Source organism: Bubalus kerabau, chromosome X (genome assembly GCF_029407905.1).
Source record: "Bubalus kerabau isolate K-KA32 ecotype Philippines breed swamp buffalo chromosome X, PCC_UOA_SB_1v2, whole genome shotgun sequence".
Classification (NCBI taxonomy): domain Eukaryota; kingdom Metazoa; phylum Chordata; class Mammalia; order Artiodactyla; family Bovidae; genus Bubalus; species Bubalus kerabau.
In genome coordinates, this window is record NC_073647.1 from 62,773,161 (window position 1) to 62,795,734 (window position 22,574).

Here is a 22,574-nt window from a genome sequence, read left to right on the forward strand (position 1 = left end):
TACAAATATGCATGCACATGTATATATATATGTGTGTGTGTGTATTTATGTGTAACCATAATAAATCTCAGTCCACAACTTCAAGTGTGTAAGACAATCAACTTTTATTTTTCATAGCAACACTCAGTTTTTGTTCTGTCTTCTCATTCCATGGGGGTGACTGAAACAGTATCAGTTTTCTCCATGGTGTGTCTAAATTTAAAGATGCTTATAAGAGTGCCTTAGAGTCCTTGGAAGGAAGGAGCCCACGTGATTCTAGTATTGTTCTACATAATTCACCAATTTCATTCCCTCCTTGTGGCCTCTTCCGACATGATGGCTCTCCATTTGCTTCTGTTTTCCTTGAATAATCAAGACTTTTTCTTCTGCTTCCCTATCATTGCCATTCCAGGATACAGAAAGCTTGTTAAGACTCTATACTATGTGACTGGAAGAAATATAAAATACGTTCCCCCAAGATGTCTCTTAAGAGGCACCACATAAATCATCTACACAATTCAATCCAACAAAACTATCTGAGGAACTTCCAGTTAACAGCAGACTGAACTGACTCAGCACTGATCCCTTCCATTGACAACTCACAGAAATGATAGAACACGTACTCCCCTCTAAAAGTAGTAATATAGTCAACCTGGTAATCATGAAATAATCAACCTCATGATCATGAAATGGAAATCCCCAAGAAACAAAGAAGGGACTAAAAACAGTGAGCAAGAGATAAAGACAAACAGAGATAAAGACAAAAGATGGATATTGGCTTTAAGCGCTGGGGAACAGGGTTTTAATCCCACACAGTAACAGGAGGCAACACCTCTAGACACTGGAAGATGGGAAGCTGGTACCAAGCTCCTATCGAAATCCAGATCCCATAGAAGTACAACTGGAAGTTGTACTAAGAAGTACCTAATATGATGACTAGAAAACCTTTTCTCACAACAAAGATATATAACAAGAAAACATGTCTTTTATGTGAGGTTATGGGTGGATAAAGAGACCCATGGGAGTTATCAGACTCCAGGACAGCTCCACCCAAATATGTAGGGTTGAAATCACAGTTCCTATATGTTAGCAATCCCAAAGGACAAAAACATAAAAATTAATCTGGAACTGGTTAAATGTATGTGGCCTGAGCAGAGGCAAACTCAAAAGCAAGAAGATAACTACAACGTTCAAAGATAGATCTCAAAAAAATCACCCAGAATGCAGCATAAAAACATAAAGTGGTGCAAAATATGAATGAGAAGCTAGAAGACATGGCAGAAAGAATGAAAAGTATCAAAATATACTTGGAAGAAGTTCCATAAAGACTAGAGTGAATAAGCAAAAGGCGATATTTGAAGAGATTGTGGCACAGGAGTTTCAACAACTGAAGCAAGACATGAATCCTCATACTGAACACACTGACTCTGCAGCAGGATGAATGTAAATAAAACCATATTTATTACACAGCTTACTGTAGAGCATCAACTATACCTAGCACGATACTTTCATGTGTTTGGGCTTTGGGAAATAACAAAGCCCTTACATAAACCTTTCCCGAAGGCATCACTGAAAGAAAGTGAAAGTATTAGTCGTTCAGTTGTGTCCAACTCTTTGGGACCCCATGGACTATAGCCTGCCAGGCTTCTCTGTCCATGGAATTCTCCAGGCAAGAATACTGGAGTAGCCCACCATGCCCTTCTCCAGGGGTTCTTTCTGACTCAGGAATCAAACCCAGGTCTCCTGCATTGCAGGCAGATTCTTTTCCATTTGAGCAACTTGGGAAGAGGGTAATCTACCACTTAGGTAGGTATCACTAGGTATGTCTAAGAAAAAATGTTTGAAGAAAATGCACATATAGTGAAGAATAAACACAGAATCATAAAATTTATTTCATTCAAATCCCAGTCCTGCCTCCAAGGGATATCTCCAAAAGACCTTCCTTGGAGTTTCTAGTCTCCAAATTTCTCCAGTCACTTGTATTACTTCCATAAATGACTATTCATGTTCATTGTCTGTGCACTTTAAAACTTACACTATCTCCCACTGAAATAGAACTACTTAAGGAGTCAGATATAATCTTTAGCAAAATAATAACAGTACTGAAAAAAATACAACTAAAGCAGAAAAAATAATTTCTGGGATTGAAAAACATGATTTTCAAATTTAAAAACTCAGATTAAATGAAACAGGAAATACATTCTAAAAAAGGAATGAATTTATAGGTACATTGTCTTAACAGCATAAAATTATAAGTAAATAAAAGATTACCATTAAATATAACTGCCTGATCATGTAGCACTGTTCTCCAAAATAACCCCTGGGTCAAAGAGGAAATTAAAAGTAAAACTACAAGCTAAAAGCAAGACAAAAAGAAAAAGAATACATCATATCAAGGCTTATGGGGCATGACTAAAGCTGTACTCAGAGAAAAATAATCTTAATTACCACTATTATTCAAGAAGCCCATAAATAAAAGAAATAAGTCCTCTTCTTGAAGAATTGGAAAAGTACAAGAAAACAAATCTAAAGATAGAAGAAATTTGCTAAAAGTTAAAAATAATGATCAGAAAAAAACATTGTAGAAATGATAAATAAAATCCTGGTTCTTTCAAAGACCAATAAAATAAACTCTTCATAAGTAAAACTAAGTAATAATAGAAGAAAAACAAAAGTATACAAATTATGAATAATGAAGGCTTTCACTACATAAATAGATGTGATTAAAAGAGCTGTAATTTTATATATAATCTTTGATATCAAATTTAAAAATCTAAAGATAATGGATGATTTCCCAGTAGAAGTTATCAATATTAATCCAAGAACCAGAAAATTTGAGAAGACACTAGAGATAAGATTAGAAATGTGATTGTAGACCTACCACTAAAAAAGGAACCAGGATCAAATGGTTTTGCAATTCAGTTCTGTATTACCTTTAAAGAAGAGATAAGACTAATATTGGGCTTCCCTGATAGCTCAGATGGTAAAGAATCTGCCTGCAAGGGGGAGACCTGGGTTTGATCCCTCGGTTGGAAAGATCCACTGGAGAAGGGAATGGCTACCCACTCCAGTATCCTTGCTTGGAGAATTCCACGGACAGAGGCTACAGTCTATGGGGTCTCAAAGAGCTGGACATGACTGAGCAACTAACACTACAAAGATCAATATCATTTAAACTCTCTATCAGAAAAGAGGAAAAAAATGGAAAGTTAACTAATGAATTTTATAAAGTTAGCAAACTTAAGATCAAAATCTGCTAAAGATAGTACATAAAAGGCAACTATAAAAATATTAACAATAATATAAAAAATAAAATATTAACAAAGTATAAAATTTATAAACAAACAGAACCCAAAAAGTTTGGCACGAAAAAGCTCTACTATGACCTAGTAGGATAGAAAAAAATCAGCAGCTACTCCTAATGGATACCAACAAGAATAGAAGGGAATGACTTAAATATTCAAAGTGCTTTTTACCAACAGTTAACAGCAATCCTCATTTTAACCATTAAATGCCAAAGTTATTTCCACTAAAACCAAGAACAAGTCAAGATCATCCACAATCTCTATTTTCATTCAATAATATTTCTGGTGATTCAATTTATTGCAATAAGATAAGAAAATAAATAATTAGTGTAAAACTGGGAAAAGTTAAAACCAATTTCTATTTACAATTGATATGACTGTATTTGTCTAGAACACAAGTACTATTTAAAGATCATGAAGTCAATAAGCAAAATAGAAGAGGTGGTGAGGCAAAGATAAACACAAAAAAATCAATAGCTTTCTTCTATTCTAGCAAGTTTTTAGGAAGTATTGCACTATTGAGACCATATGCCAACATTTTCTTATTTCTTTTGCTTAAAAGTATTTATATTACTAGTGAAAAGAGTATCTAATATCAAACTCATTCATCGAATGTTTTAATAAATTGCTACTTCAATCAATTGCCTCCAGTGTCAGCGTGTCATTGATACACTTTTTAAATTATATTATTTGTGCACAAGTGTCTTTTACAAATTTAAATCTGTACGTCTTCCAGTTTTCTGATAAGAATATTACTTTATCTTGTAAGTGTCCTCCAAAATGTCTTAATTCATAGCGCTCAAGCCCTCTAGATCTAACAGTTCATTCCATGTTTCAAAAAGATCAGTTTCTTATCTTTGGTTCCAAGGCATATGTGACAATATGTAATAACTCTTCTGCTTGGAAGACTGAGTTAGTTGGCAGATTTTCAAAATCTCAAATACACCAATTAGCTCATTCCTTGTCATGCTTTGAGTGAAGTGTTGTCACGCTCATGTAAGTCACCTGCTAGACTACCATTTACAAATTGTAGCATTTTCATAGCCCATAGTGCACTGTACTTATCCTTTGGTGTTTTAAATTTCTTCAATTTTTTCTCTATTTCATAATAGACCCATAAAGAATTAATTACTAGTATGACAACCCAATATAATTCACTCCATCTTTAATAAACAGGTTCTGTAATATAGGACTTCACCAAAAGTCTCCAGTGCATCGTACCAGGAGGATAGCAGAAAGAGGAATAATGTTTCCATTTATAGAGAAGAATAACATTAGGTAGATAACCTATAACTAATGATGTCTAAAAAGGTCTGCCAAAAAGTGGATGGCATAGTCAATGTCTAGGGCTGGGAAAAAGAAGTAAAATTATGTCTCTACTTCATACCACATATAAAACTATATACAAGAAGAACTAAACACACACATAAACAGTTATTTTTAAAAGCGCAGATAAAATATTAAAAATTATTGTAAACTCTTCGGGGAGTAAAAGCTTGCCTCAGCATGCCCAGAAACTTAGAAGCCATAAAGGGAAAGGCTGAATGATATGACTACCATGAACAAAGCTGAATGAGGTAGGATAGGCATGGAAATATACACATGATTTTAGGTGAAATAAAAGTTGCAGAACAGAACCATATATGGACAGTGACCTCATTTTCTGATAAAAATATGAATATGTGTTATCATTTATGTTTAAGGTGCTAGTGGTAAAGAACCCACCTGCCAATGCAAGAGATCTGAGATGGGGGTTCATACACCGGGTCAGGAAGATCCCCTGGAGAGGGGCTTGGCAATCCACTCCAATATTTTTGCCTGGAGAATCCCATGGACAGAGAAGCCTGGGGGGCTACAGTCCATAGGGTCACAAAGAGTCGGACACGACTGAAGCGACTTAGCACAGCATAGTACAGCACATGCATAGAACACATTAATAGCAGGTAACTGTAAAAATGGGTGAGAAGAGGGCAGTTTTATGTTTTAATTTATATTTTATCTGTTTGAGTTGTTAATAAGCATAAAGAACTTCTATGGTTTAAGAAAATATAATAAAGAAGACTAAAATAGAGTTCACTATGAAAAATAATCTCTCAGAGTGCTAACTCCGAAATCTGTTTCAGAGAGGTAGTCAAATGCCCAGGTGGATGCATAATCCTGTCCATCAATGCAGAGGCTATAATATGGTCTTCTTTCCCAGATACTAATTTTTCCACTGTCTAAGTTAAAATAAATATATCTGGGACTTCTATTCATAATTTGAAAATAAATGAAAAGCAATTCCAGAGTGTTACTAATATCTTATTATTTCCCCAAGTAGTCATTTCCACCTAAACACATATGTGTGACTTGTATTTATAGACATTCACAAATTATGACATTCATAACATAAAGGTTTAACTTTTATATTAGAAGAAAATCAATCAGAATTGAAGTAATTTTTATAAGCAACATGGTGTGATTTAATACTTTCAATTTTTGGCTACAGATTACACAGATCAGCATAACAAGAGGAGAAGACTGATGATCTTAAATACTAAGTAATTACAAAGAATTATTCTCCAAGTCAGTTTAAATGGATTTAAGATTTAGAAAATAGTTGTCTGTTTTATTTGGTCTTGCCTAGATTCCATCTTTTCTAATATCAACAAGATAATCCATTTAATTCGTTTTAAATGATGGAAGACAGTAAAAATTAAAATTAAATTCTTTTATTGATCCATTTCATTATGTCAGAATTTTCATTACAGCTTATTGAAATATAGCCACAAAATTTAGCAAGATTATAGTTACACCACATTTTAGCAAACAGAAAACTGAAGTAGAAATGGGAAAAAAACTAAAGAGGTAACAATTTATTTTACCTTGGTTTCCAAAAAATCAGTAACACATTATCATTACTCATAAGAAAGGTTCAGAAAAGGGAGATACTAATCAATATGTAGGAGGGAATGCATTACAAATACTACAGTTTTCTCCTGTTGTAAAATATACATTTCTCAAATCCTGTATGGAAACTAATTGATAATATATCTTAACAGTCACAAAACTACCATCAACTGATAATCCACCTCTGGCTAAGGGTCATCTGGGCAGACAAAATTTCTAATTGTGTACAGAGAGAAACATGCTCTAGCTCTTGAATACAAGTATTTGATTTCAGACACAAGTCAACCCCCATAATTGACATGGGTGCATCAGGTTCTTCTTCTTTGACAGCACCAACATCTAGCTAAGTCAGCTCGCCCCAATTCCCTAAGCACTAAATAAACAACCTTCTGATGATAATGTGGTTCCTGATGTACATCCATCTTAAGGACAGAATGTTCTGAGCAGCCAACACTAAAAATCTGTTCTACTTGGTAATTACATTTCTTAGAGTAACAGACTCTCATTCTGTCTTTTTTTTTTTATTTTATTTTCAAAAGAGAAAATCCACTCAATTTAATAACATGTTATGTCCATGCACAAACTTAGAAATGTTCTAATACCCAAAGATGCTTGTACTACACTTACTCTTTCACTTTTTAAAATGTAAATGGTCAACAAGGGTCAAAGAGTTACACTTAGCCCACCGTCAGTGCTGGATCAAATTCCTTTGACATGAACCTGTTAGAATGAAGCTACCCCCAGTAAGGCTTCTTCCCCACTCCCTCCCTCCCCTCAGGCTTGTCCCCAAACCCAACAATGCCCAAGCCCTTAACACAAGGCCTGAGAAAGACACAGTGGAGAGGGAAAAGCATGGAGATACACATCTCTGAAAGTAAATATGTGTTATCCTGCTTGATACCACACCTCAGGGGTCAATATCCTAGTCTTCTGCATCCAGAGATGGCAGCATGATAGTTCTGGTTTAAAAGCAAGAAGAGCCACAGTTTGAACAGAGAAATCAGGAAAAAAAATTTTCAGTCTGGGATATGATGAAGAATGAATGTAAAATGTTAGCATTGAAAATAGTCATAATCATTCTTCAAAAAACCACTCTCAAGGGAATAGAGAAATTAACCAAACAGAGGCATAAACACAAAATTTGCCTGAACTACATCAATTTGCTAAATCTACACTTAGAATCTCTTTTGAAATAAGGCAAGTAAAATATGAATTTAAAAATAGAAAACCAGTTTCCTGAGCTTTAAATATAATGCTTTGGGTGACAATTTGTAAGAGAACTATACTCCATCTTTGTAAAATCACCTTTGAACACATTTGCCTGGAATAGACCCACTTAAATTCCTAAAAATCAGTAGATAAAAACAAAATAGCAGAATATCCTTGAGTTTCTAACTTCCTGTTTCCAAGAAACTGCCATCCTTTCTAAAGAAAGGACACTGGCTCCTCCCTGCCCCCATGAGCTGCCACAATCACGGCTACTATTCTAGAAGGGTGCCCTTCCCAAAATGTTTGAGTGGCACCTCTGATGTGAAAGCATCAGGACATCAGAGTGTGGCTGGGCCGGCCCTGTGTCTTCCCTGGACCAGGCAGTCACACATCTGTCTCACACAGCACTTCCCAAAGTCCGGGTGACTCAGTTTCAAATAATACCAGGTATGGGACATCAAAATTCATGCAATGCACACAGGGCTGATCTGCACTAAGACTGGTGCTTTCTCAGTTTCTGTTCAACAACGGTCTGAAAAGTCTTGGCATCCAGCCATACATACCCAGGGTCATCTTGTTACCACAGCAACGACAATTATCATTCTGTATCAAATGCCCACTGGTGCATGACCTGGTGTCATGGAGATGAAACGATCACCCCCAAAAGACACAGAAGCACAAAGAGACTACTGTCAATGGTCTCTCAGAGGAGGAAATAAGAGAAAAGTGTGAAGGAGGGAAAGGGAAGGAGAATGGGAAGGGAGGAGAGGATGAGAAAAGAGACCTGCGGAGCAGATGGACACTAGTCAGGCCTGTGCCCCTGCTTCAGGGTGGCTTTTTATTACCCAAGTTCACCTCATTGCCACCCCAGGTCAAAAAGTCACTCAGCACCCCAGTCCAATGTGGCTTGATCAGAATATTTTTTAGATGTTCACGATACAGATCTGGGTGAGGGAACAAGTTTGTTCTTATTGTCTCTATTTTCTTAAGTATCTCCAATGAATACATTTTAGAAGAAAAGTAGACAAAATTTAAATCAGGTTCTGAAACTTCACCTACAGTATCATCCAATTTGATGTACAGACTATATAGGTATACTGATAGTTAGTATCTCGAAGGGTATCCACAGTTGGAATTTGATGCTTCTTTCCCCCAGCTGCCACAATCCCTTATCCAGTTCTTTGTGCTGCTTTCCACTCTTACACTCTGAACCTTCTCTCTGGGGATCACATCCACTCCCATGTCCTTATTTATCATTTCTTCTCTGGTGGCCCCCAAATCTGTATCGGCAGCCTGGTCTTTTCTGAGCACCAGATCAATACACTAAAACGACATTAGGGTATATCCATCTAGATGTCACACAGGTATCTCAAAGTTAATTTATTTTAAATGGCTAAGGCTTTCCCTCCCAAATCTTTGTTTCCTGCCTAATAATAGAGCAATAAAAAAATTTAATTCCTTTACCCTCATTCCACCCTTAAAACTGATGTCAAAGGAGCCCCAGCATGATTCAATAGAGTCACCATACCCAACAACTTCAAGCTGATCAGTCCATGGTCCTTTTGTCTATTGTAGGCAACATTTGACTAAGTATATGGAAGCCTGGGGCTAAAACCAGATCATAACTGAACAGAGATTTTACCCTTTCCTGGCCTCATGTATAAAGTAGGATAACATCCCCAAACTGACCAACAATACATTGTAAGGGCAGGTGAGATCATGTCTGATAAAACACCTTGAGTACGTAGTAAAAAGAAAAGCCTATTTCTTTGAGAAACTATTGTTAACAGTTGCCTTGCAGGAATGACATCACTCTACACAGTAGTCACTTAATAAATGCTAACTTTTATTGTTGTTACTATTTATTAAATGATGCTGACACATGGCAGAATGCCCCCAGCAACACAAAGGTCAACCAGAACAACTATCGACCCTGAATTCTAAGGGACTAAGTGTGCTCAATTTTCTTAATTGCTATGTGCCAGAAAATTCTAAGTATTTCACATATATTACTTCATTTAATTCTTACAGTGAGCCCCATCTTTAGCACTCTTCTATTATTTCAGAGAGAAAACTTCAACCCATCTTATGTTTAATGTAAATACTCAGTTCATGCTCCAATCAATCACCTGCTCCATTCCCAACACTTTCCTTTTGCAAAAACTTTTGAAAAATCAGTATTTGTTTTAGGTTAATAAGAACACATAGATGAATAAAAAGTAAAAAGGTAAAAATTACACTATCCTTCCACCCAAAGACAATCACTGTTATTATATGGATGTCTGTAATTCCAGAGTTTTTAGTGTCTACTTAAATATCTTATATTCTCAGAAAAATTGAATCATACTAAGAAGACTCCTATCTAACCTACCTTTCTCACTTAACAGTGCATGATGAATATCATTCCCTGACAATATGGATTGCAATTGACATATTTATCTTACACCATGTGGCGTGCTGCAATTCATGGGGTCGCAAAGAGTTGGACACGACTGAGCAACTGAACTGACTGACTGATGTGAATATTCCTTAATTTATGTAACCAGTCCAGTGTGCTAAATTGTTAAAGTTGTTTTCAATTTTTACTATTTCACACAGTGCTGGGATAAACAGCCTTGTACATACAATCTTTGGCCAATGATTCAATTATTTCCTTAGGACAAAGGGATTACATATTTTAAGGCTAATGATATGTATTACCAAATGGCCCTCTGCAAACCTTGTGCCAGTGTAAGCGAATTCCTATCACCAGGGTTTTAAAGGCTCCATTTTTGCCATACTCTCAAAGACACTGCACAGTAGGTGAGAAAGGGACTTCTATATGAATTCCAATTTCTCTTTCTAGTCAAAATTATTCACTGGCTCTCAGCGTTCGGTGAGGTAATATTCAAACAGTTCTCCACAAACTGGCTTCAGCCAACTTTCCAAATTTATTTACTTCCAGTCACACTTTCCACTCTGAACAGACTAGTCTCCTCACTGTCACAGCAAGAGTTCCTACCTCCATGCCATTCTCACACCAGTTCCCCTTCTCTCCCATCACATGGAACTCCCTACCTACCTACCCCACTGAGGATTCATTTTAAATGAACACTTCCTCCATAAATCTGTAGCTGACTACTGTATCCTGCAGAAACCTTTGCTTTCTCTGTGCTCTGAGTGCGAATATTAACAAAGAGTATATGCTTGAGATATTGTTTTCTTTTTGTTTGTATGTTTCTTATCTCTCCAACTAGATTATAAACCGAAAGATAAGTATGGTTTCTCTCTTTCTTTTTTCTTTCAGCATTAGCACACAACTTCATTGATGATACACAAATGCAGTCAATGCAAATGACAGGAGGGAGCTTATTTATGAGGAATTGGTTCACTGTCACTTATGCAGAAGAAATAGTAAAAATATTTCAATCTAGGCAGTGAGATAAAAAGCAACAAACATTTTCAGAACAGGTAGTGATATTCATTCATCCAGCTTAGGCCTGCAGACCAACTCAGATAAATATCAGCATTGATGATACAATATGATATTCATAACTCAAAACTGGCAGCTGAAAGGATTCCTTTACCATATAGACAAGGTGGAGAAAAGGAAGAGTTTACAACATGTGTTGCTTCTAAACTACAAAATCAAGAACTTATTCCTGGCTCTTTGGGAACATATTCTCAGCCAGTTTGGCCACAAATTTTCCAACTTTCACTTTTACCAAAAAATCATGATGACTTTCTAGCCCCAGAATCTTATCAGCACACACCTGAAATTCTTTTAAAAAGAAAAAAAGTGAACCTTCACTGAATTGATTCTGAGTAGATTCATTTTCCTCCCATTTAAAATTGTCATTTATGTTCTCGAATATGACCAGAAGCTTAAGAATCACCTCTTTGTTCTCCTTCTTATTAAAGAGGGAACCCAGCGAGGATGGCACTTGGGCCCTGAGCAGTTCTCTAGTCATGGCTGGATTTTCAGCCAAATTCAAAAGGAGTTTCAAAACCTGAAATTTGGTTTCTTCATTTCCTGCTGAAAATAAACGGAAAAAGTCTGAAATGGAATTAGCAAGCATGTGCTGATACTCATTAGTAACAGTCATGTTCGTAAGCAATCTTAGACCTGCCAGTTGCACAGATGAGTTCAATCGAGAAGTGATTGTGTCATCACAGACTTGATTCATGTATATCTTAAGCCTGCGCTGATTTTCAGCATTCACACTCAAGTTATTTAGGACAATTAAAGCCTTTTCCTTAACTATGGGATCCCGAGTATTGAGAATCTTTGCAACAATTGGGAGACCACCCAGATCACGAATAATATCTCTGTTAAATGCATAAGCAGCATTGTTACCCAGAGCAATTAAAGCTGCTTCAAGAATATAAGGCTTTTCAGACATCTCAACCAAGCAAAGAACTTTCTGCAGCTCTTGAGGGGACAAAATAGTATCATCTGAATTGGGGGAAGCCCTTTTCTGGACAGCTCGACGAGCCCGGGTGGCCCTGGCCCTTGCCCTGGCCCTAGCTCTGGTTCCAGCCTCAGTCCCAATCCGGGCCCAAGGTGGGTACCATACTATACCTTTGTTCTCACTGTTGTCATCATCATCATCAGACCAGTCATTGTACCTGGCCCCAGGACAATCCCCAACATCATCCACATCCCCAGACCCGCCCTCAGCCATTTCCTCCTTGTTCTGTTTTCTTCCTCTGGTCAGTCTATAAATGCAATAGCAGGCGCCAGCCCCAATCACCAGTCCCGCAGTCACCCAGCCTACTTTCCTGGCGTAGCCCATGCAATCGTCCCTGATGGTATCAGGGACAAAGGAACAGAGTAGTCACTCAGGCTGGGGGAGGAGGGCTATGGGCCTGGCCTGGGTGCAGGCCGGTGGAGGATGATCGTCTTCAGCCACTTCAAGGCCGCGACAACTGATTCTGGAGGTGGACCTAGGGGTGGAGAAAGAAAACAGGGTTTGAGTTTCTCTTCTCCTTAAGTTGTCCTCTGCAGAGAGTTGTACAGAGGGACAAGCAAATGAATTCTTGGTAGAGAATGTAGATTGTTAACAAACTCTTTCCCCTTCATTTCACTCTCCCCAGCCCACCTCCTCCCCAAGCCTAGATAAAGGCAGTGGAGCCCATCCTCTCTGCTGGGGCCTCAGCTACCCCAAACTCGGATGTTCCCAGGGAGTGGCACCATTGCACTAACCTCCTCCAGACAGGCAGTTTGCCCCTTCTCCCCTCCCCTGGAGGTGTGCCACGCCCAACAACCCTTGCAATCTGCAGAGAGACCAGAGCCAGTGAGAACTGAAGCCTTGATGGATTGACTGTTCCTCCATTTGTTGCTTTCCTGATTCACCTATCTAGGTTGTCAGATTTAAAAAAAAACAAAAACACAACCTCTCTCTGCCATCCAAAACATGCACATGCCTGCCGCTTCCCTAGCCTGAAATGGAGAGATGTTGGAGAAATAGTAACATTGGGTGAGCCTGTCCAACCGCGGGCAATTTCCAACCCCTCCCCCATTCCAGGCAGCCCCCATGCCCAAACCGACCTCTACGGATCCGAGGAAACTTCCTCCCTCGTTTAAACTGGTGCCACCTGCTACAGCAGACCTGCAGGATGACAGATCGAAAACATGGGGACTAAGTGCTGTTGAGAGAAGAGGATTACGAACAAACTATCTGATAGGTTTCCCTTCTGTCATTCTCCCCCACCCCACCCCCCACGACACACGCGCGCGCACGCACACACACACACACACACACACACTGCACGCCATTTCGCCACAGTCCCAAGAGTGTGAGAAACACACTCAGACTCAGACCTAACCTAGATTATCGCTACCTCTGGTTTCTCCCCACCCCATCCTCCCACCGCCCCCGTTAGGGTCTCTAGATGGTCTTACCCTCAAATCGACCTTCACGGATCGGGGTTAATTTCCTTCCTCTTCTCTAGCCTGGTGTGGTGCCGCAACCTACGGAAAGACTGGCAACCCGGGAGAGGCTCGGATCCACAAGACACAGAGCCATGGTCAGGAAGACACAGTCACAGTAAGAAAGACGGGAAACTGCCGCGACCTAGTGCTTGGTGGACGGACCGGTCTCCAGAACAGAAAACTCTGTCCTTAATTCGGAGGCCTGGCTGTCAAAGGTTTCCCACCCCTTCGACCCCTCTCGGGGTTCTGCTGACACATCACGTTGCACCTCCCTTCCCCATGTCCAGCCTTTCCCCTCTGGCACCGTCCTGGAAGACTGGGGGCCAACACCCAGGGCACAGCTCCCTTTCCAGATTACGGCCTCGGTTCCCACCAGATTCCCACGTCCCGATCTCTGAGCTCCTCCCAAACACCCCCCTGCTCACCATTTCGCAGCATCAGAATGGGCTGCGGGCGGGACAGACGTCTTGGAAAGCCGGCGGCGAGTGGAAGAGACGACGGAGGCGCCCCCAGGATCCGCGACGGTTTCCGCCCTGCACCCTTGGCCACCCCCACCTTCTGGAATCTCCCAGGCACTGACCTGCACGGATCCGGGACAATCTCCTTCTCCTCCTCCTTCTTTCCTCTGCTGCAGGCCCACTGGCCCTCGGGGCAATGGGGAGCTGATACTCAGACGGGAACAACGACCAGAACAAGAAGGACTTCTGCACACGTCAGCTCTTGGTCACGTGAGACCTACGTCATCCACCAACTCGGGTCCCCAATTTCCCCTCCCACCAGCAGTGCGGCAGAAGAGGGCCCGCCCCCCTTCTTTCCCTCCCCCATAGCAGGCCCTGTTACTCTTTTTTTCTTTCCTAATCCCATCTCCCTGTAGTGGTGTTTGCCTTCCTCTGATTACCAGAAAGGGACAGCATCTTCCCCTGGGGTTACTGGCCACTTGTACTTTTTGAAAAATTGCCTCTTCCTTCCCTGGACTCCTGGGACAGTAACCTCTCCTTCCACCTCCCTGCCTCCCAGCTATAAATGTCTACCATTTCCTCTGAAATCTAGTCCCAGATCTGAAAAGAAAAAGCCACCAGAAAAGGAGACCTGGAGTGAATGCAGTTTTTTTCCTTAACTTACTGTTTTATTTTTTGTTGTTGTTCTTTCAGTTCTGCCCTTTCCCACCCCCAGACTGCATTCTTTTTAGGAGGAAAAAAATGGCTGTAAAGCTATTTTCATTTGGTTAAAAAAAAAAAAAAAAGAGTGGGAGAGTGATGTTGGGTGATGGCCTCCAAAAGTCCCACATTTTCTCACTTGTAGGGAGTGTTACACACTTCACTCAAAGCAATCTTAGTGTCTTCTGGGGCCTAGCACATAACACAATCCTGAATAAGCTCATCAGTGTGTCTGAGAATACATAAATCTTCTAACTAGGCCAGTCTTCTAAACAAGAGAGCTATAGACTTTTCACTTTCATCAGTTAGCAAGCCACAGGAGCCCTCAGAAGCCAGCTACACAGAAAGGTTGAGTGGTAATCACAAGTATGTCATGGATGTCTGTCAGATAGGAGGCATGCACACTGACAAAGCGAGTGACATACAAAGAACATTACAAAATATACAAATGGACAACAGCATCTTTAAATGAAGTAGGTGTTAGAGGTGTTAGACCAAGTCAAAATTGGCTGAACTCAGCATCTAGCAATTAGTTTGAAACCTTTTCATTGACTGTATTGATGAATTCAACAAGTCACCTGTCAGCAATGAGCGAACTTTTAAGAGTGGGAAAAATAATAAAATAATGTCATAACACAGGATCTACAGTGTGATGTGCCCTGATTGTTAAGATATAAGGTTGTTCTCTGAGTATAAAAATTTTAAGATCCACAGACAATATGGGAGTAAATCAAGAGACTGGGAAATTTGGGAACAGGCAAAATTCCAGAGAAATTCATATCAATGTAACTTCTGAAAAATAGTACTAGGATATGACTAAAATGTATTTTTTCTTCCATTTTTATTGAGATACAATTGATAGACAACACTGTGTAAGGTTAAGATGAACAGGATATGACTGAAATTTAGTAAGCAGAAAGCAAATCAACTGTATGATTCTGTGTTTAGAGAAAGATCATGTGCAGTGAGGGGGCTTATTCAAACAGGAGTATATGAAAAGAAGAGTCAGAGGAAAGTGTTGATAGTTCCCACCCAAGCACTGTCTGGAGGAGAGGAAGTCTTGGCTAAGATGCGTGGAAAAATTAGCTTTCTTTGGCAGAGCCATCCCCATGATATGTAAGTGTACTTCAAGTTTCTTAGCTGAAAGCCACTTCTTAAAGTGCACCAATGCCCTTGCTCTCTGATTGCAGGCTTACCACGCAACCTTCTGAAGTTGTGGCTTCCCAAGTAGTAGCTTGCCAACGGGGATTGAAGGGGCTGGTAAAACTAACAGAAACCTCTAGTACCCCTGATGGTTGTACTTCTCAGGATAAATTTTTCAGTTGTCATTTCCTCGTGAGACTTAGGCTTCCCTGTGGCCTTCTTACAGGGAGGGAATGCAGAGATCCGCGGGTTTGGGCATTCAGATATAGATTTATATATGTCTCTCTGAATAAGAGTCTTGACTTGATACAGGCATCTGCTCTCACTATACAGACAAATTCAGGTATTGATCATGAAGTGATGACCATAAGACTTTGTACTGTCGATGCGACTGTGTGGAATCCTGTCAAGGAAGTCAAGTAGCTTTGGTCTAGAAGACAGCCTTGTGCACCACCATTTCAGAACTGCACCTCTCTAATGTTCAGTGACAACTAACGCATGCTGTGGCAGATAGACCCCCAGCACCTCAGTCACAGCTGGACAAAAGATGCATATCCAAAGTAGTTAAAGTGCTCCTGCAAATCCACAATAACCTCTGAAACAGTTTACAGTTCTCTCTGGGAAAAGAAAGGAAATGCATTTCACATTTTAAATGCCCTGTCATTTTCCACAGCAAAAGGGTGGTCATTGTGCCCAAAACAAACTGACTCAATACTTACTCTCTTACTGAAATTTAAACCTGAGCAAAGATAGAAAACCAAACATCAGTGGAAGTTTATGGCGTCCTGAAGAGACCATCTATCGGTTCCTCCTACCTTGACACCTCAGAGCTGATGCTGGTCTTCAAAATTCCCTCACTGTTTAAGTTAAACAGATGTGGTTTCTGTTGCTTGCAATCAAACAAAATTAACTAATACACAACACAAAAACAACACGATACAAAAAGTAATACAGCTTTTAAAGATAGCAATCTTCTATCATTTATTTTTCTTACCCTCCAAAATTCCATCAGTGTTACCATCTGCTGATCCTTTTCTGTTTTTGAATACTTTATAAATCATGCATCATATATTACCATATACTGATGTAAGCCAAAAGGTGCCTTTTGACAGTGGACTCACATAGTCTTTTGAAGACTTGTCTGAGGGATTGCTTAAGGATTTTCCCGTTTTGCTTTTTAAATGTTATGTCAGGCAAATAGCATGCCCTTAAATAAATATTTGTTGGTGGGTGTATAATGGAGGGAAAATAGATTTTAAATGTCAGTCCCCAGGTTCGGTTGTAGGAATTGTGGATCAAAATGACAAAGAGAATTGAAAGGGTTATCATTCCCATGGGGTTAGGAAGTTTAAGAGAGGGAGTGGATCCAAACAGGAAAGATCTGACAGCCTGGGAGAATGGTGGTCAGGGGTTATACATTGTAAAAATTGAAAAATATACCAAAGGGGAGAGATGTTTTTAACTAATGAGGAGAGGTAAGAGTGGAGCTTTTGTCCCTGAAGCATGGCTAAGTAAGAGTTGTGAAATGAGTCCTTATTGTAGAGCCATGTCAATGACACCTGTCTTTCTTAAGTTTTACATGCTCTGCAGTTCTTTCTAATGTATATATTCAAAATAAATAAAAGCCACTTTTTAAGTTCTTAGCAGCAAAAGTTGAATGATAGTTAAATCTGCAAGTTCTGTTAGTAAGGCTTCATAAATATAAATCATTTTCTTTGGAGAAGTAAAATAAAGGATGATAAGAAGAACAGTGTAAGGAGAGGATGGCAAAACAAATGAGTTAGGGGTTTAGAAAGATGAGTTGTAATGTTGGTGTATTTGAACTATAAATGTTTAAGGAAGACCAGAAAGTTGTGACATGTTCTTGACTTGTGCATTTTTCACCAGCAAGGCACTCTGGGCTTCCTGGTTCACCTCCTGAAAGGGCCTCCCCCACACAGGGGCCCCTCACCCAGGGAGCTTCCTGCTGGGGTGTCAGATTTCAATGTTCTAAGAAAGAGGCTGCCTGAAGGGTTTATATTTAGAGCATGACTCCCCAGCGGGGACAGCTGGATGTCTGGGAACTAAGTTCTGCAGACTTTGTTACTACCTTCTGGGATTATTCTGAGGGACTTGTATAGATAGTACAGTGAAATTGTAACATAAGGGAGAGGGTGAAAAGACCTCTTTTTCCTGGCAACACTGCTTCGGGTCCTGTGAACTGTGCCTTTTGTGAGGGAAAAAGGCCGTGGATCTCAAGGGCTGTCGGGTTGTTGCAGTGATTTACAGTCACCCACAGACCCTCACCATTATTTCCACTGGAAAAGGCTGAACACCAGGCACTGCTAAGAGGACATACAGTGCACAAATGACAAATACCGGAGGTCTTTCACCAGTGTCGTGATCAAATGAAAATTCCACCTATCATTTTCATCAATGGGATAGCAGGGAATCCTCTAATTTCTGGATGATTTATGGGTTACACCATGAAACTTGAGAATAGATTTTAAATAAAGAGCTTTGAATGAAGAGCAAGCTAATCTGTGAAGTTACTAATTTGTAAGGTTCATCTGAAGACATAAGATTCATTGAAATTTGGGGTCTGCAGAGAGTCTGTCCTTCAAAACCAGAATGGAAGCCATCCAGCAGTCTTCTCTAACACGTAACACTATGAGTTCCGCCAAGAAGAAAGGGATAGTGGTTCACTTCTCTAAACTGGTCACAATTAAAACACTGACCAATTTACTATAGATTCATTTTATCCATCAATTTATAGATCATATTGAAAGCACACTGGCTTTGTTTGTAAGGGTATGTTTTTAAAGTTTCATATGCTATTTGAAAGCTGCTATCTCCTCTGCAGTCAGAAGAAAATATTTTCAATGTACAAATTAGCTTAAATCAATGAGGCCTTTGTATTAACTAGGAAATCTTGTTTTATACACACACACACATATTTGTATTTTCTGACTACAAAATAGTAACTTGAGTCAATTAAGAAAGAATGGAAGAAATAGAATATAAATATATTAAAAATAGTAACAAAAATCTCCCTGTTACTTGGGCTTTTTTCCCCTGCCCCTCTGCTTAATTTTGGTGCGGAGACTGCATGTGGGAAGGGGTAGAAATGAAGAAAGAGGGGACAGGAGTTTCAGAGCCAAAGAAAGGGTAAGACATTCCCCTCAAAAGAAGTGTAAGTAAATGACAGACCCAGGCAAAGTGTTGCCCTTTTCTGTAATTAGAGAAGGCAAATGCAAACACCAGAGAGCCATGCACTTCTGGCATTGTTACAGAGGAAAAGAGTAACAAGGCCCCTTGTGATGGGGGGAGGTACGGGGCAGGCTGGCGCCTGCCGCACTGCTTGTGGGAGTGGAAATTGGGGGCCAGAGCTCACTGGTGACGCGGTCGTCACATGACCAGAGCTGCCTGGAGCAGAAGTACTGCTAGTCGCCTCCGTCTGGGTACCAGCCCCCTATATCACTCTGCAGGCGCGTGAAGGAGAAGGAGAGTGGCCACGGGCGTTGCAGGTCGGTATGAGCGTGGGCTCTGCTTGGAGGGAGATGGGGTTGGGAGAAGGCCAAGAGCGCCACGGATCCAGGTTCCGGCAGACAGGGGTCTGTGTCCCCTTCTCGCCTACTTTCTAAATACTGCCGTCCCCCTCCTCATGCCCATTTTCATGGAAAGAATTGGCGGACTTCGGGCGGCGGGTGAGGGAAGTGAGTGGCTGGCACAGAGTCTCCGAGGAAAGAAAGGTTTCAGGATCAGGGCACTCCTGTCCAGAGTGCTGCTCCGTCCACCAAGCACTCCGTCCCCTCTGTCTCCCCCCTACCCCCCACCGTCTGTCTGCAGGTTTGTAGATCTGTTGGCCAGTAGGTTGCCAGGGAAAGTCGCGGCGAGGGAAGGACCAAAGTGCCTTGGGACCGTGCAGGTCGGTGTGAAGGTGGGATGAGCCTTGGCCCCTGGGTGGGGATGGCGGTGGGGATGAGGGAGCGGGGCTGGGATTGCTGCGGGCCGGGTCTGAGCCGCCCTCTCCAGGCCCTTTCCTCCATACCCCCTCCCATTTCAGCGCAGGGAAAGGGGTGTGGCGGCCTTTGCTGGGGAAATGGCGGATGACAAGGGGGGAGGGGTGGGGAAATCAGTGTTAGGAAAGTCAGAAGGGTGTGAGAAATATTTTAAGCTCAAAGGCTGGAAATTCAGAAAAGGGACCTATGTTCTCATTGCTGATCCATCCACTACACTTTAGTTTTCCAAAGCCGGCTATCTGTCGTTCTCTCTGTCCTTCTGCCAGACTGTCCATCAATCACTGTGGAAGGACCATTGACCACAGAAGACAAGAAGAAGGAAATTTACCTGGCTTTGGTAGAGGTTGGTAGGTGAGACTGCCTCTAAGTCTTTGGGGCTGGGGGTGTGGTGGAGGAGGAGACTACCTGTCACCCCCTGGTGGTTATAGCCCAGCCCCAACTCCTGCCCTTCTCTGTAGGCCCTGGGAGACAAATGGTGGGTCCTGAGGGGAGACAGAGGATGACAGAAAAGAACAAAGAACTTATTGCCAAATAATCCGCTTCTCTCAGCTGGAACTCAAACTCCACTCTGTCTGGTGAGGCAAAAATCCAGGTATTGCCAAAAGCCCTAATATCATTTTTCACCCATAGATTCATCACAGGAGAGCCTCAGGAGCCTGGAATAGGCTGAAGCTGTCTCCCCTCCACCATCACTCACCCTGGCCTTAAGAACCCCCTTCTTTCAGGTGAAACAAGACCCTCTCCTGTTCTGTCCTACCCCACCCCCCCACCCCCAGCTGAACAGATCTGAACATGGGCCGGGCTCGGGAAGTGGGTTGGATGGCCGCAGGACTGATGATTGGGGCTGGTGCCTGCTACTGCGTTTACAAACTAACCATAGGAAGAGATGACAGTGAGAAGTCGGAGGAGGAGGAAGAGGAATGGGATGATGAGCGGGAACTGGATGACGAGGAGCGCGAGATTTGGTTTGATTTGACAACTATGGCACGGCCCTGGAGTGAGGATGGGGACTGGACTGAACCTGGAGCACCCGGTGGTGCTGAGGACAGACCTTCAGGTGGGGGCAAAGCCAGTCGAACATACCTGGTAAAACAGCGCCCGTTCCCTTATGAACACAAAAATACTTGGAGTGCTCAGACGTTTAAAAATTTCTGTTGTGCTCTTGGCCTCTCCAAAGGCCCTTTCATTCAGGGAAAAATGTTGTTAGCTGAGCCCAAGGATGCCGGTTTTTCATTTAGCTATGATATCAACAGTCATTTGGCCAGCCTCTCCATTGCTGGAAACACAATCCCGACTCCCGACCCTGCTGTTGAGGAGGGAAAGGCTTTGTGTGTCCCAGATAACTTGAATGCCAGTGTTGAAAATCAGGGCCAGATGAAGATGTGCATCAGCCAAGTGTGTCGGGAGACTGTGTCACTTTGCTGCAACTCATTTCTGCAGCAGGCTGGATTAAATTTGTTAATAAGCATGACAGTTATTAATAACATGCTTGCCCAGTCCGTTCCAGGCTTGATGCTTCCTTTGATACCAGAGGGAAGTGAATGTGCTGAGGGGCAGGTTGTGAAACCCCTGACGGGTTTGTCTGAAAAGCCAGCCTTGTCGGGGGAGTTGCTGAGAGCCCAAGTGCTATGGCCCTTCCTGCCCCTCTTTATCAGGAACACAAACAGACAGCTTCTCTCAGAAACCCTGGCCTCTTAAGTGGCCCCTCCAGCAGGGTGGGACTGATCCACTCCAAAACAAAGCCCAGTCAGTGGGTGAACACACACTTGTGTTCTCAAAGACTCTGCAGTGGGTGCTATTGAAGACCCAGCCTTAGCTGGCTCAGCACATCTCTGGGTGAAAGTTGCATTTGCTAAATCCAGGACCACACTCTTACTGGTCAGGCAGGGGTTCCCACAGAGCTTTGAGTAACCTCTTGGTTTTTCAGTCTGCAGGCAATGTGCATTGTAAATTGCTCCCTTGCAGCCTTCTTCCTGTGGTAAAGGGGTCCCTTCAGCTGCCAGCTGTGGTTAAAGAACAACATGTTCCAGCCTCACTGGGGATGCCTGGCCTGTGGTGGTCTCTGTGTCTAAGCTGGACCATGTTGGGGAGACCAGACCCATATGGGGGCTTGTGCCAAAAACGTATCAGTTGCTGCTTAGACGGGATTCTTTCCATTTACTCTCTTTTCTTCGCGAGCCTATGAACGATACCTATTGAGCAAAAAAGTACACCCCTCTTCTATGTGCTGTACTGACTTAACCTTGTCCACCAAGTCTGCATTTTTATGTATCATCAATAAAGCTGTGTGCTTTAACTGGCAAAAATGAGACACGGTACTTGGTTCTGAATCTAGTCTGCGTGAGGGGACAGACCAAAATACAAGATCCATGCTAAGTGACTGGGGCCATTTGCTCCTGGCAGATGCCCACTTAGCAGGGCCCACAGGAGGCTGGGGAAGAGATGAGCTGCAGGGTTCAGGAGGAGCCTCCAGAAGGGGCTGGGGGAGGGGCTGGGGCAGGGAAGGGGGTGGGGGGTGGGATTAAGAAGGACTCTTGGGTGGACTAGAAGAGGCAGCACCTTGAAGCAGGCAGCACAGTGCCTGATGCAGAGAAATCCTTCCCTCGATGAAGGTGTCTTTCCTCGCCTGCCGGCCTAGAGAGGAAGGTCAGTACCGTTGGGTTGGTCTGTGCATCCCTGTCGTCCCACTGGGCAACCCATCCCTGACACTTAATGCACAATTATAGCAGTAACAGTTGCTACTCGCTGAGGGCCTGCTTGGTGTTGTTCCCTCTCCTGAGAAGGAGCTGTGCAACCTACTTGCAGGCCTCCTCCCTTCCTTGGGAGGCCAAGCCCAAATTCCCGGCCGAGTGGGAAGGCTTGGCCCTTGCTTCCTCTGGGAAACCTCTTTTCTGCCCTCTCCTGGGTACTTCTGTGGGATCCAGGAAGGAGACGATGGAGACGTCCATGGATCCCCGAGGGGGTGGGAGGGCAGATG

At 41.9% G+C, this 22,574-nt stretch overlaps 2 protein-coding genes across 8 annotated transcripts; one reads left to right on the forward strand and one right to left on the reverse strand.

Annotated features, from left to right (window-relative positions):
- Positions 1-5,554: 5,554 nt before the first annotated feature.
- Positions 5,555-14,016, reverse strand: ARMCX3 (armadillo repeat containing X-linked 3). Of its 3 annotated transcripts, XM_055564315.1 has the most exons (5): positions 13,877-14,016; positions 13,267-13,346; positions 12,913-12,973; positions 12,568-12,638; positions 5,555-12,308 (listed from the first exon to the last, which is right to left on the reverse strand). In XM_055564315.1, exon 5 carries the CDS (start codon positions 12,155-12,157, stop codon positions 11,018-11,020), a length of 1,140 nt encoding a protein of 379 aa, XP_055420290.1. In that variant the 5' UTR covers positions 12,158-12,308; positions 12,568-12,638; positions 12,913-12,973; positions 13,267-13,346; positions 13,877-14,016; the 3' UTR covers positions 5,555-11,017. The 3 variants fall into 3 exon arrangements, with proteins under 3 accessions (XP_055420290.1, XP_055420289.1, XP_055420291.1); XM_055564314.1 differs by lacking the exon at positions 12,568-12,638; XM_055564316.1 differs by lacking the exons at positions 12,568-12,638; positions 13,877-14,016 and adding an exon at positions 13,722-13,867.
- Positions 14,017-18,925: 4,909 nt separating this feature from the next.
- ARMCX6 (armadillo repeat containing X-linked 6) lies at positions 18,926-21,892 on the forward strand. 5 transcript variants are annotated; one of them, XM_055563756.1, is made up of 4 exons: positions 18,926-19,102; positions 19,425-19,515; positions 19,864-19,948; positions 20,228-21,892. In XM_055563756.1, the coding sequence occupies exon 4, from the start codon at positions 20,390-20,392 to the stop codon at positions 21,293-21,295; it is 906 nt and encodes a 301-aa protein (XP_055419731.1). In that variant the 5' UTR covers positions 18,926-19,102; positions 19,425-19,515; positions 19,864-19,948; positions 20,228-20,389; the 3' UTR covers positions 21,296-21,892. The 5 variants fall into 5 exon arrangements, with proteins under 5 accessions (XP_055419731.1, XP_055419734.1, XP_055419730.1 ...); XM_055563759.1 differs by having other exon boundaries at positions 19,864-19,940; XM_055563755.1 differs by having other exon boundaries at positions 19,425-19,503.
- Positions 21,893-22,574: the final 682 nt, after the last annotated feature.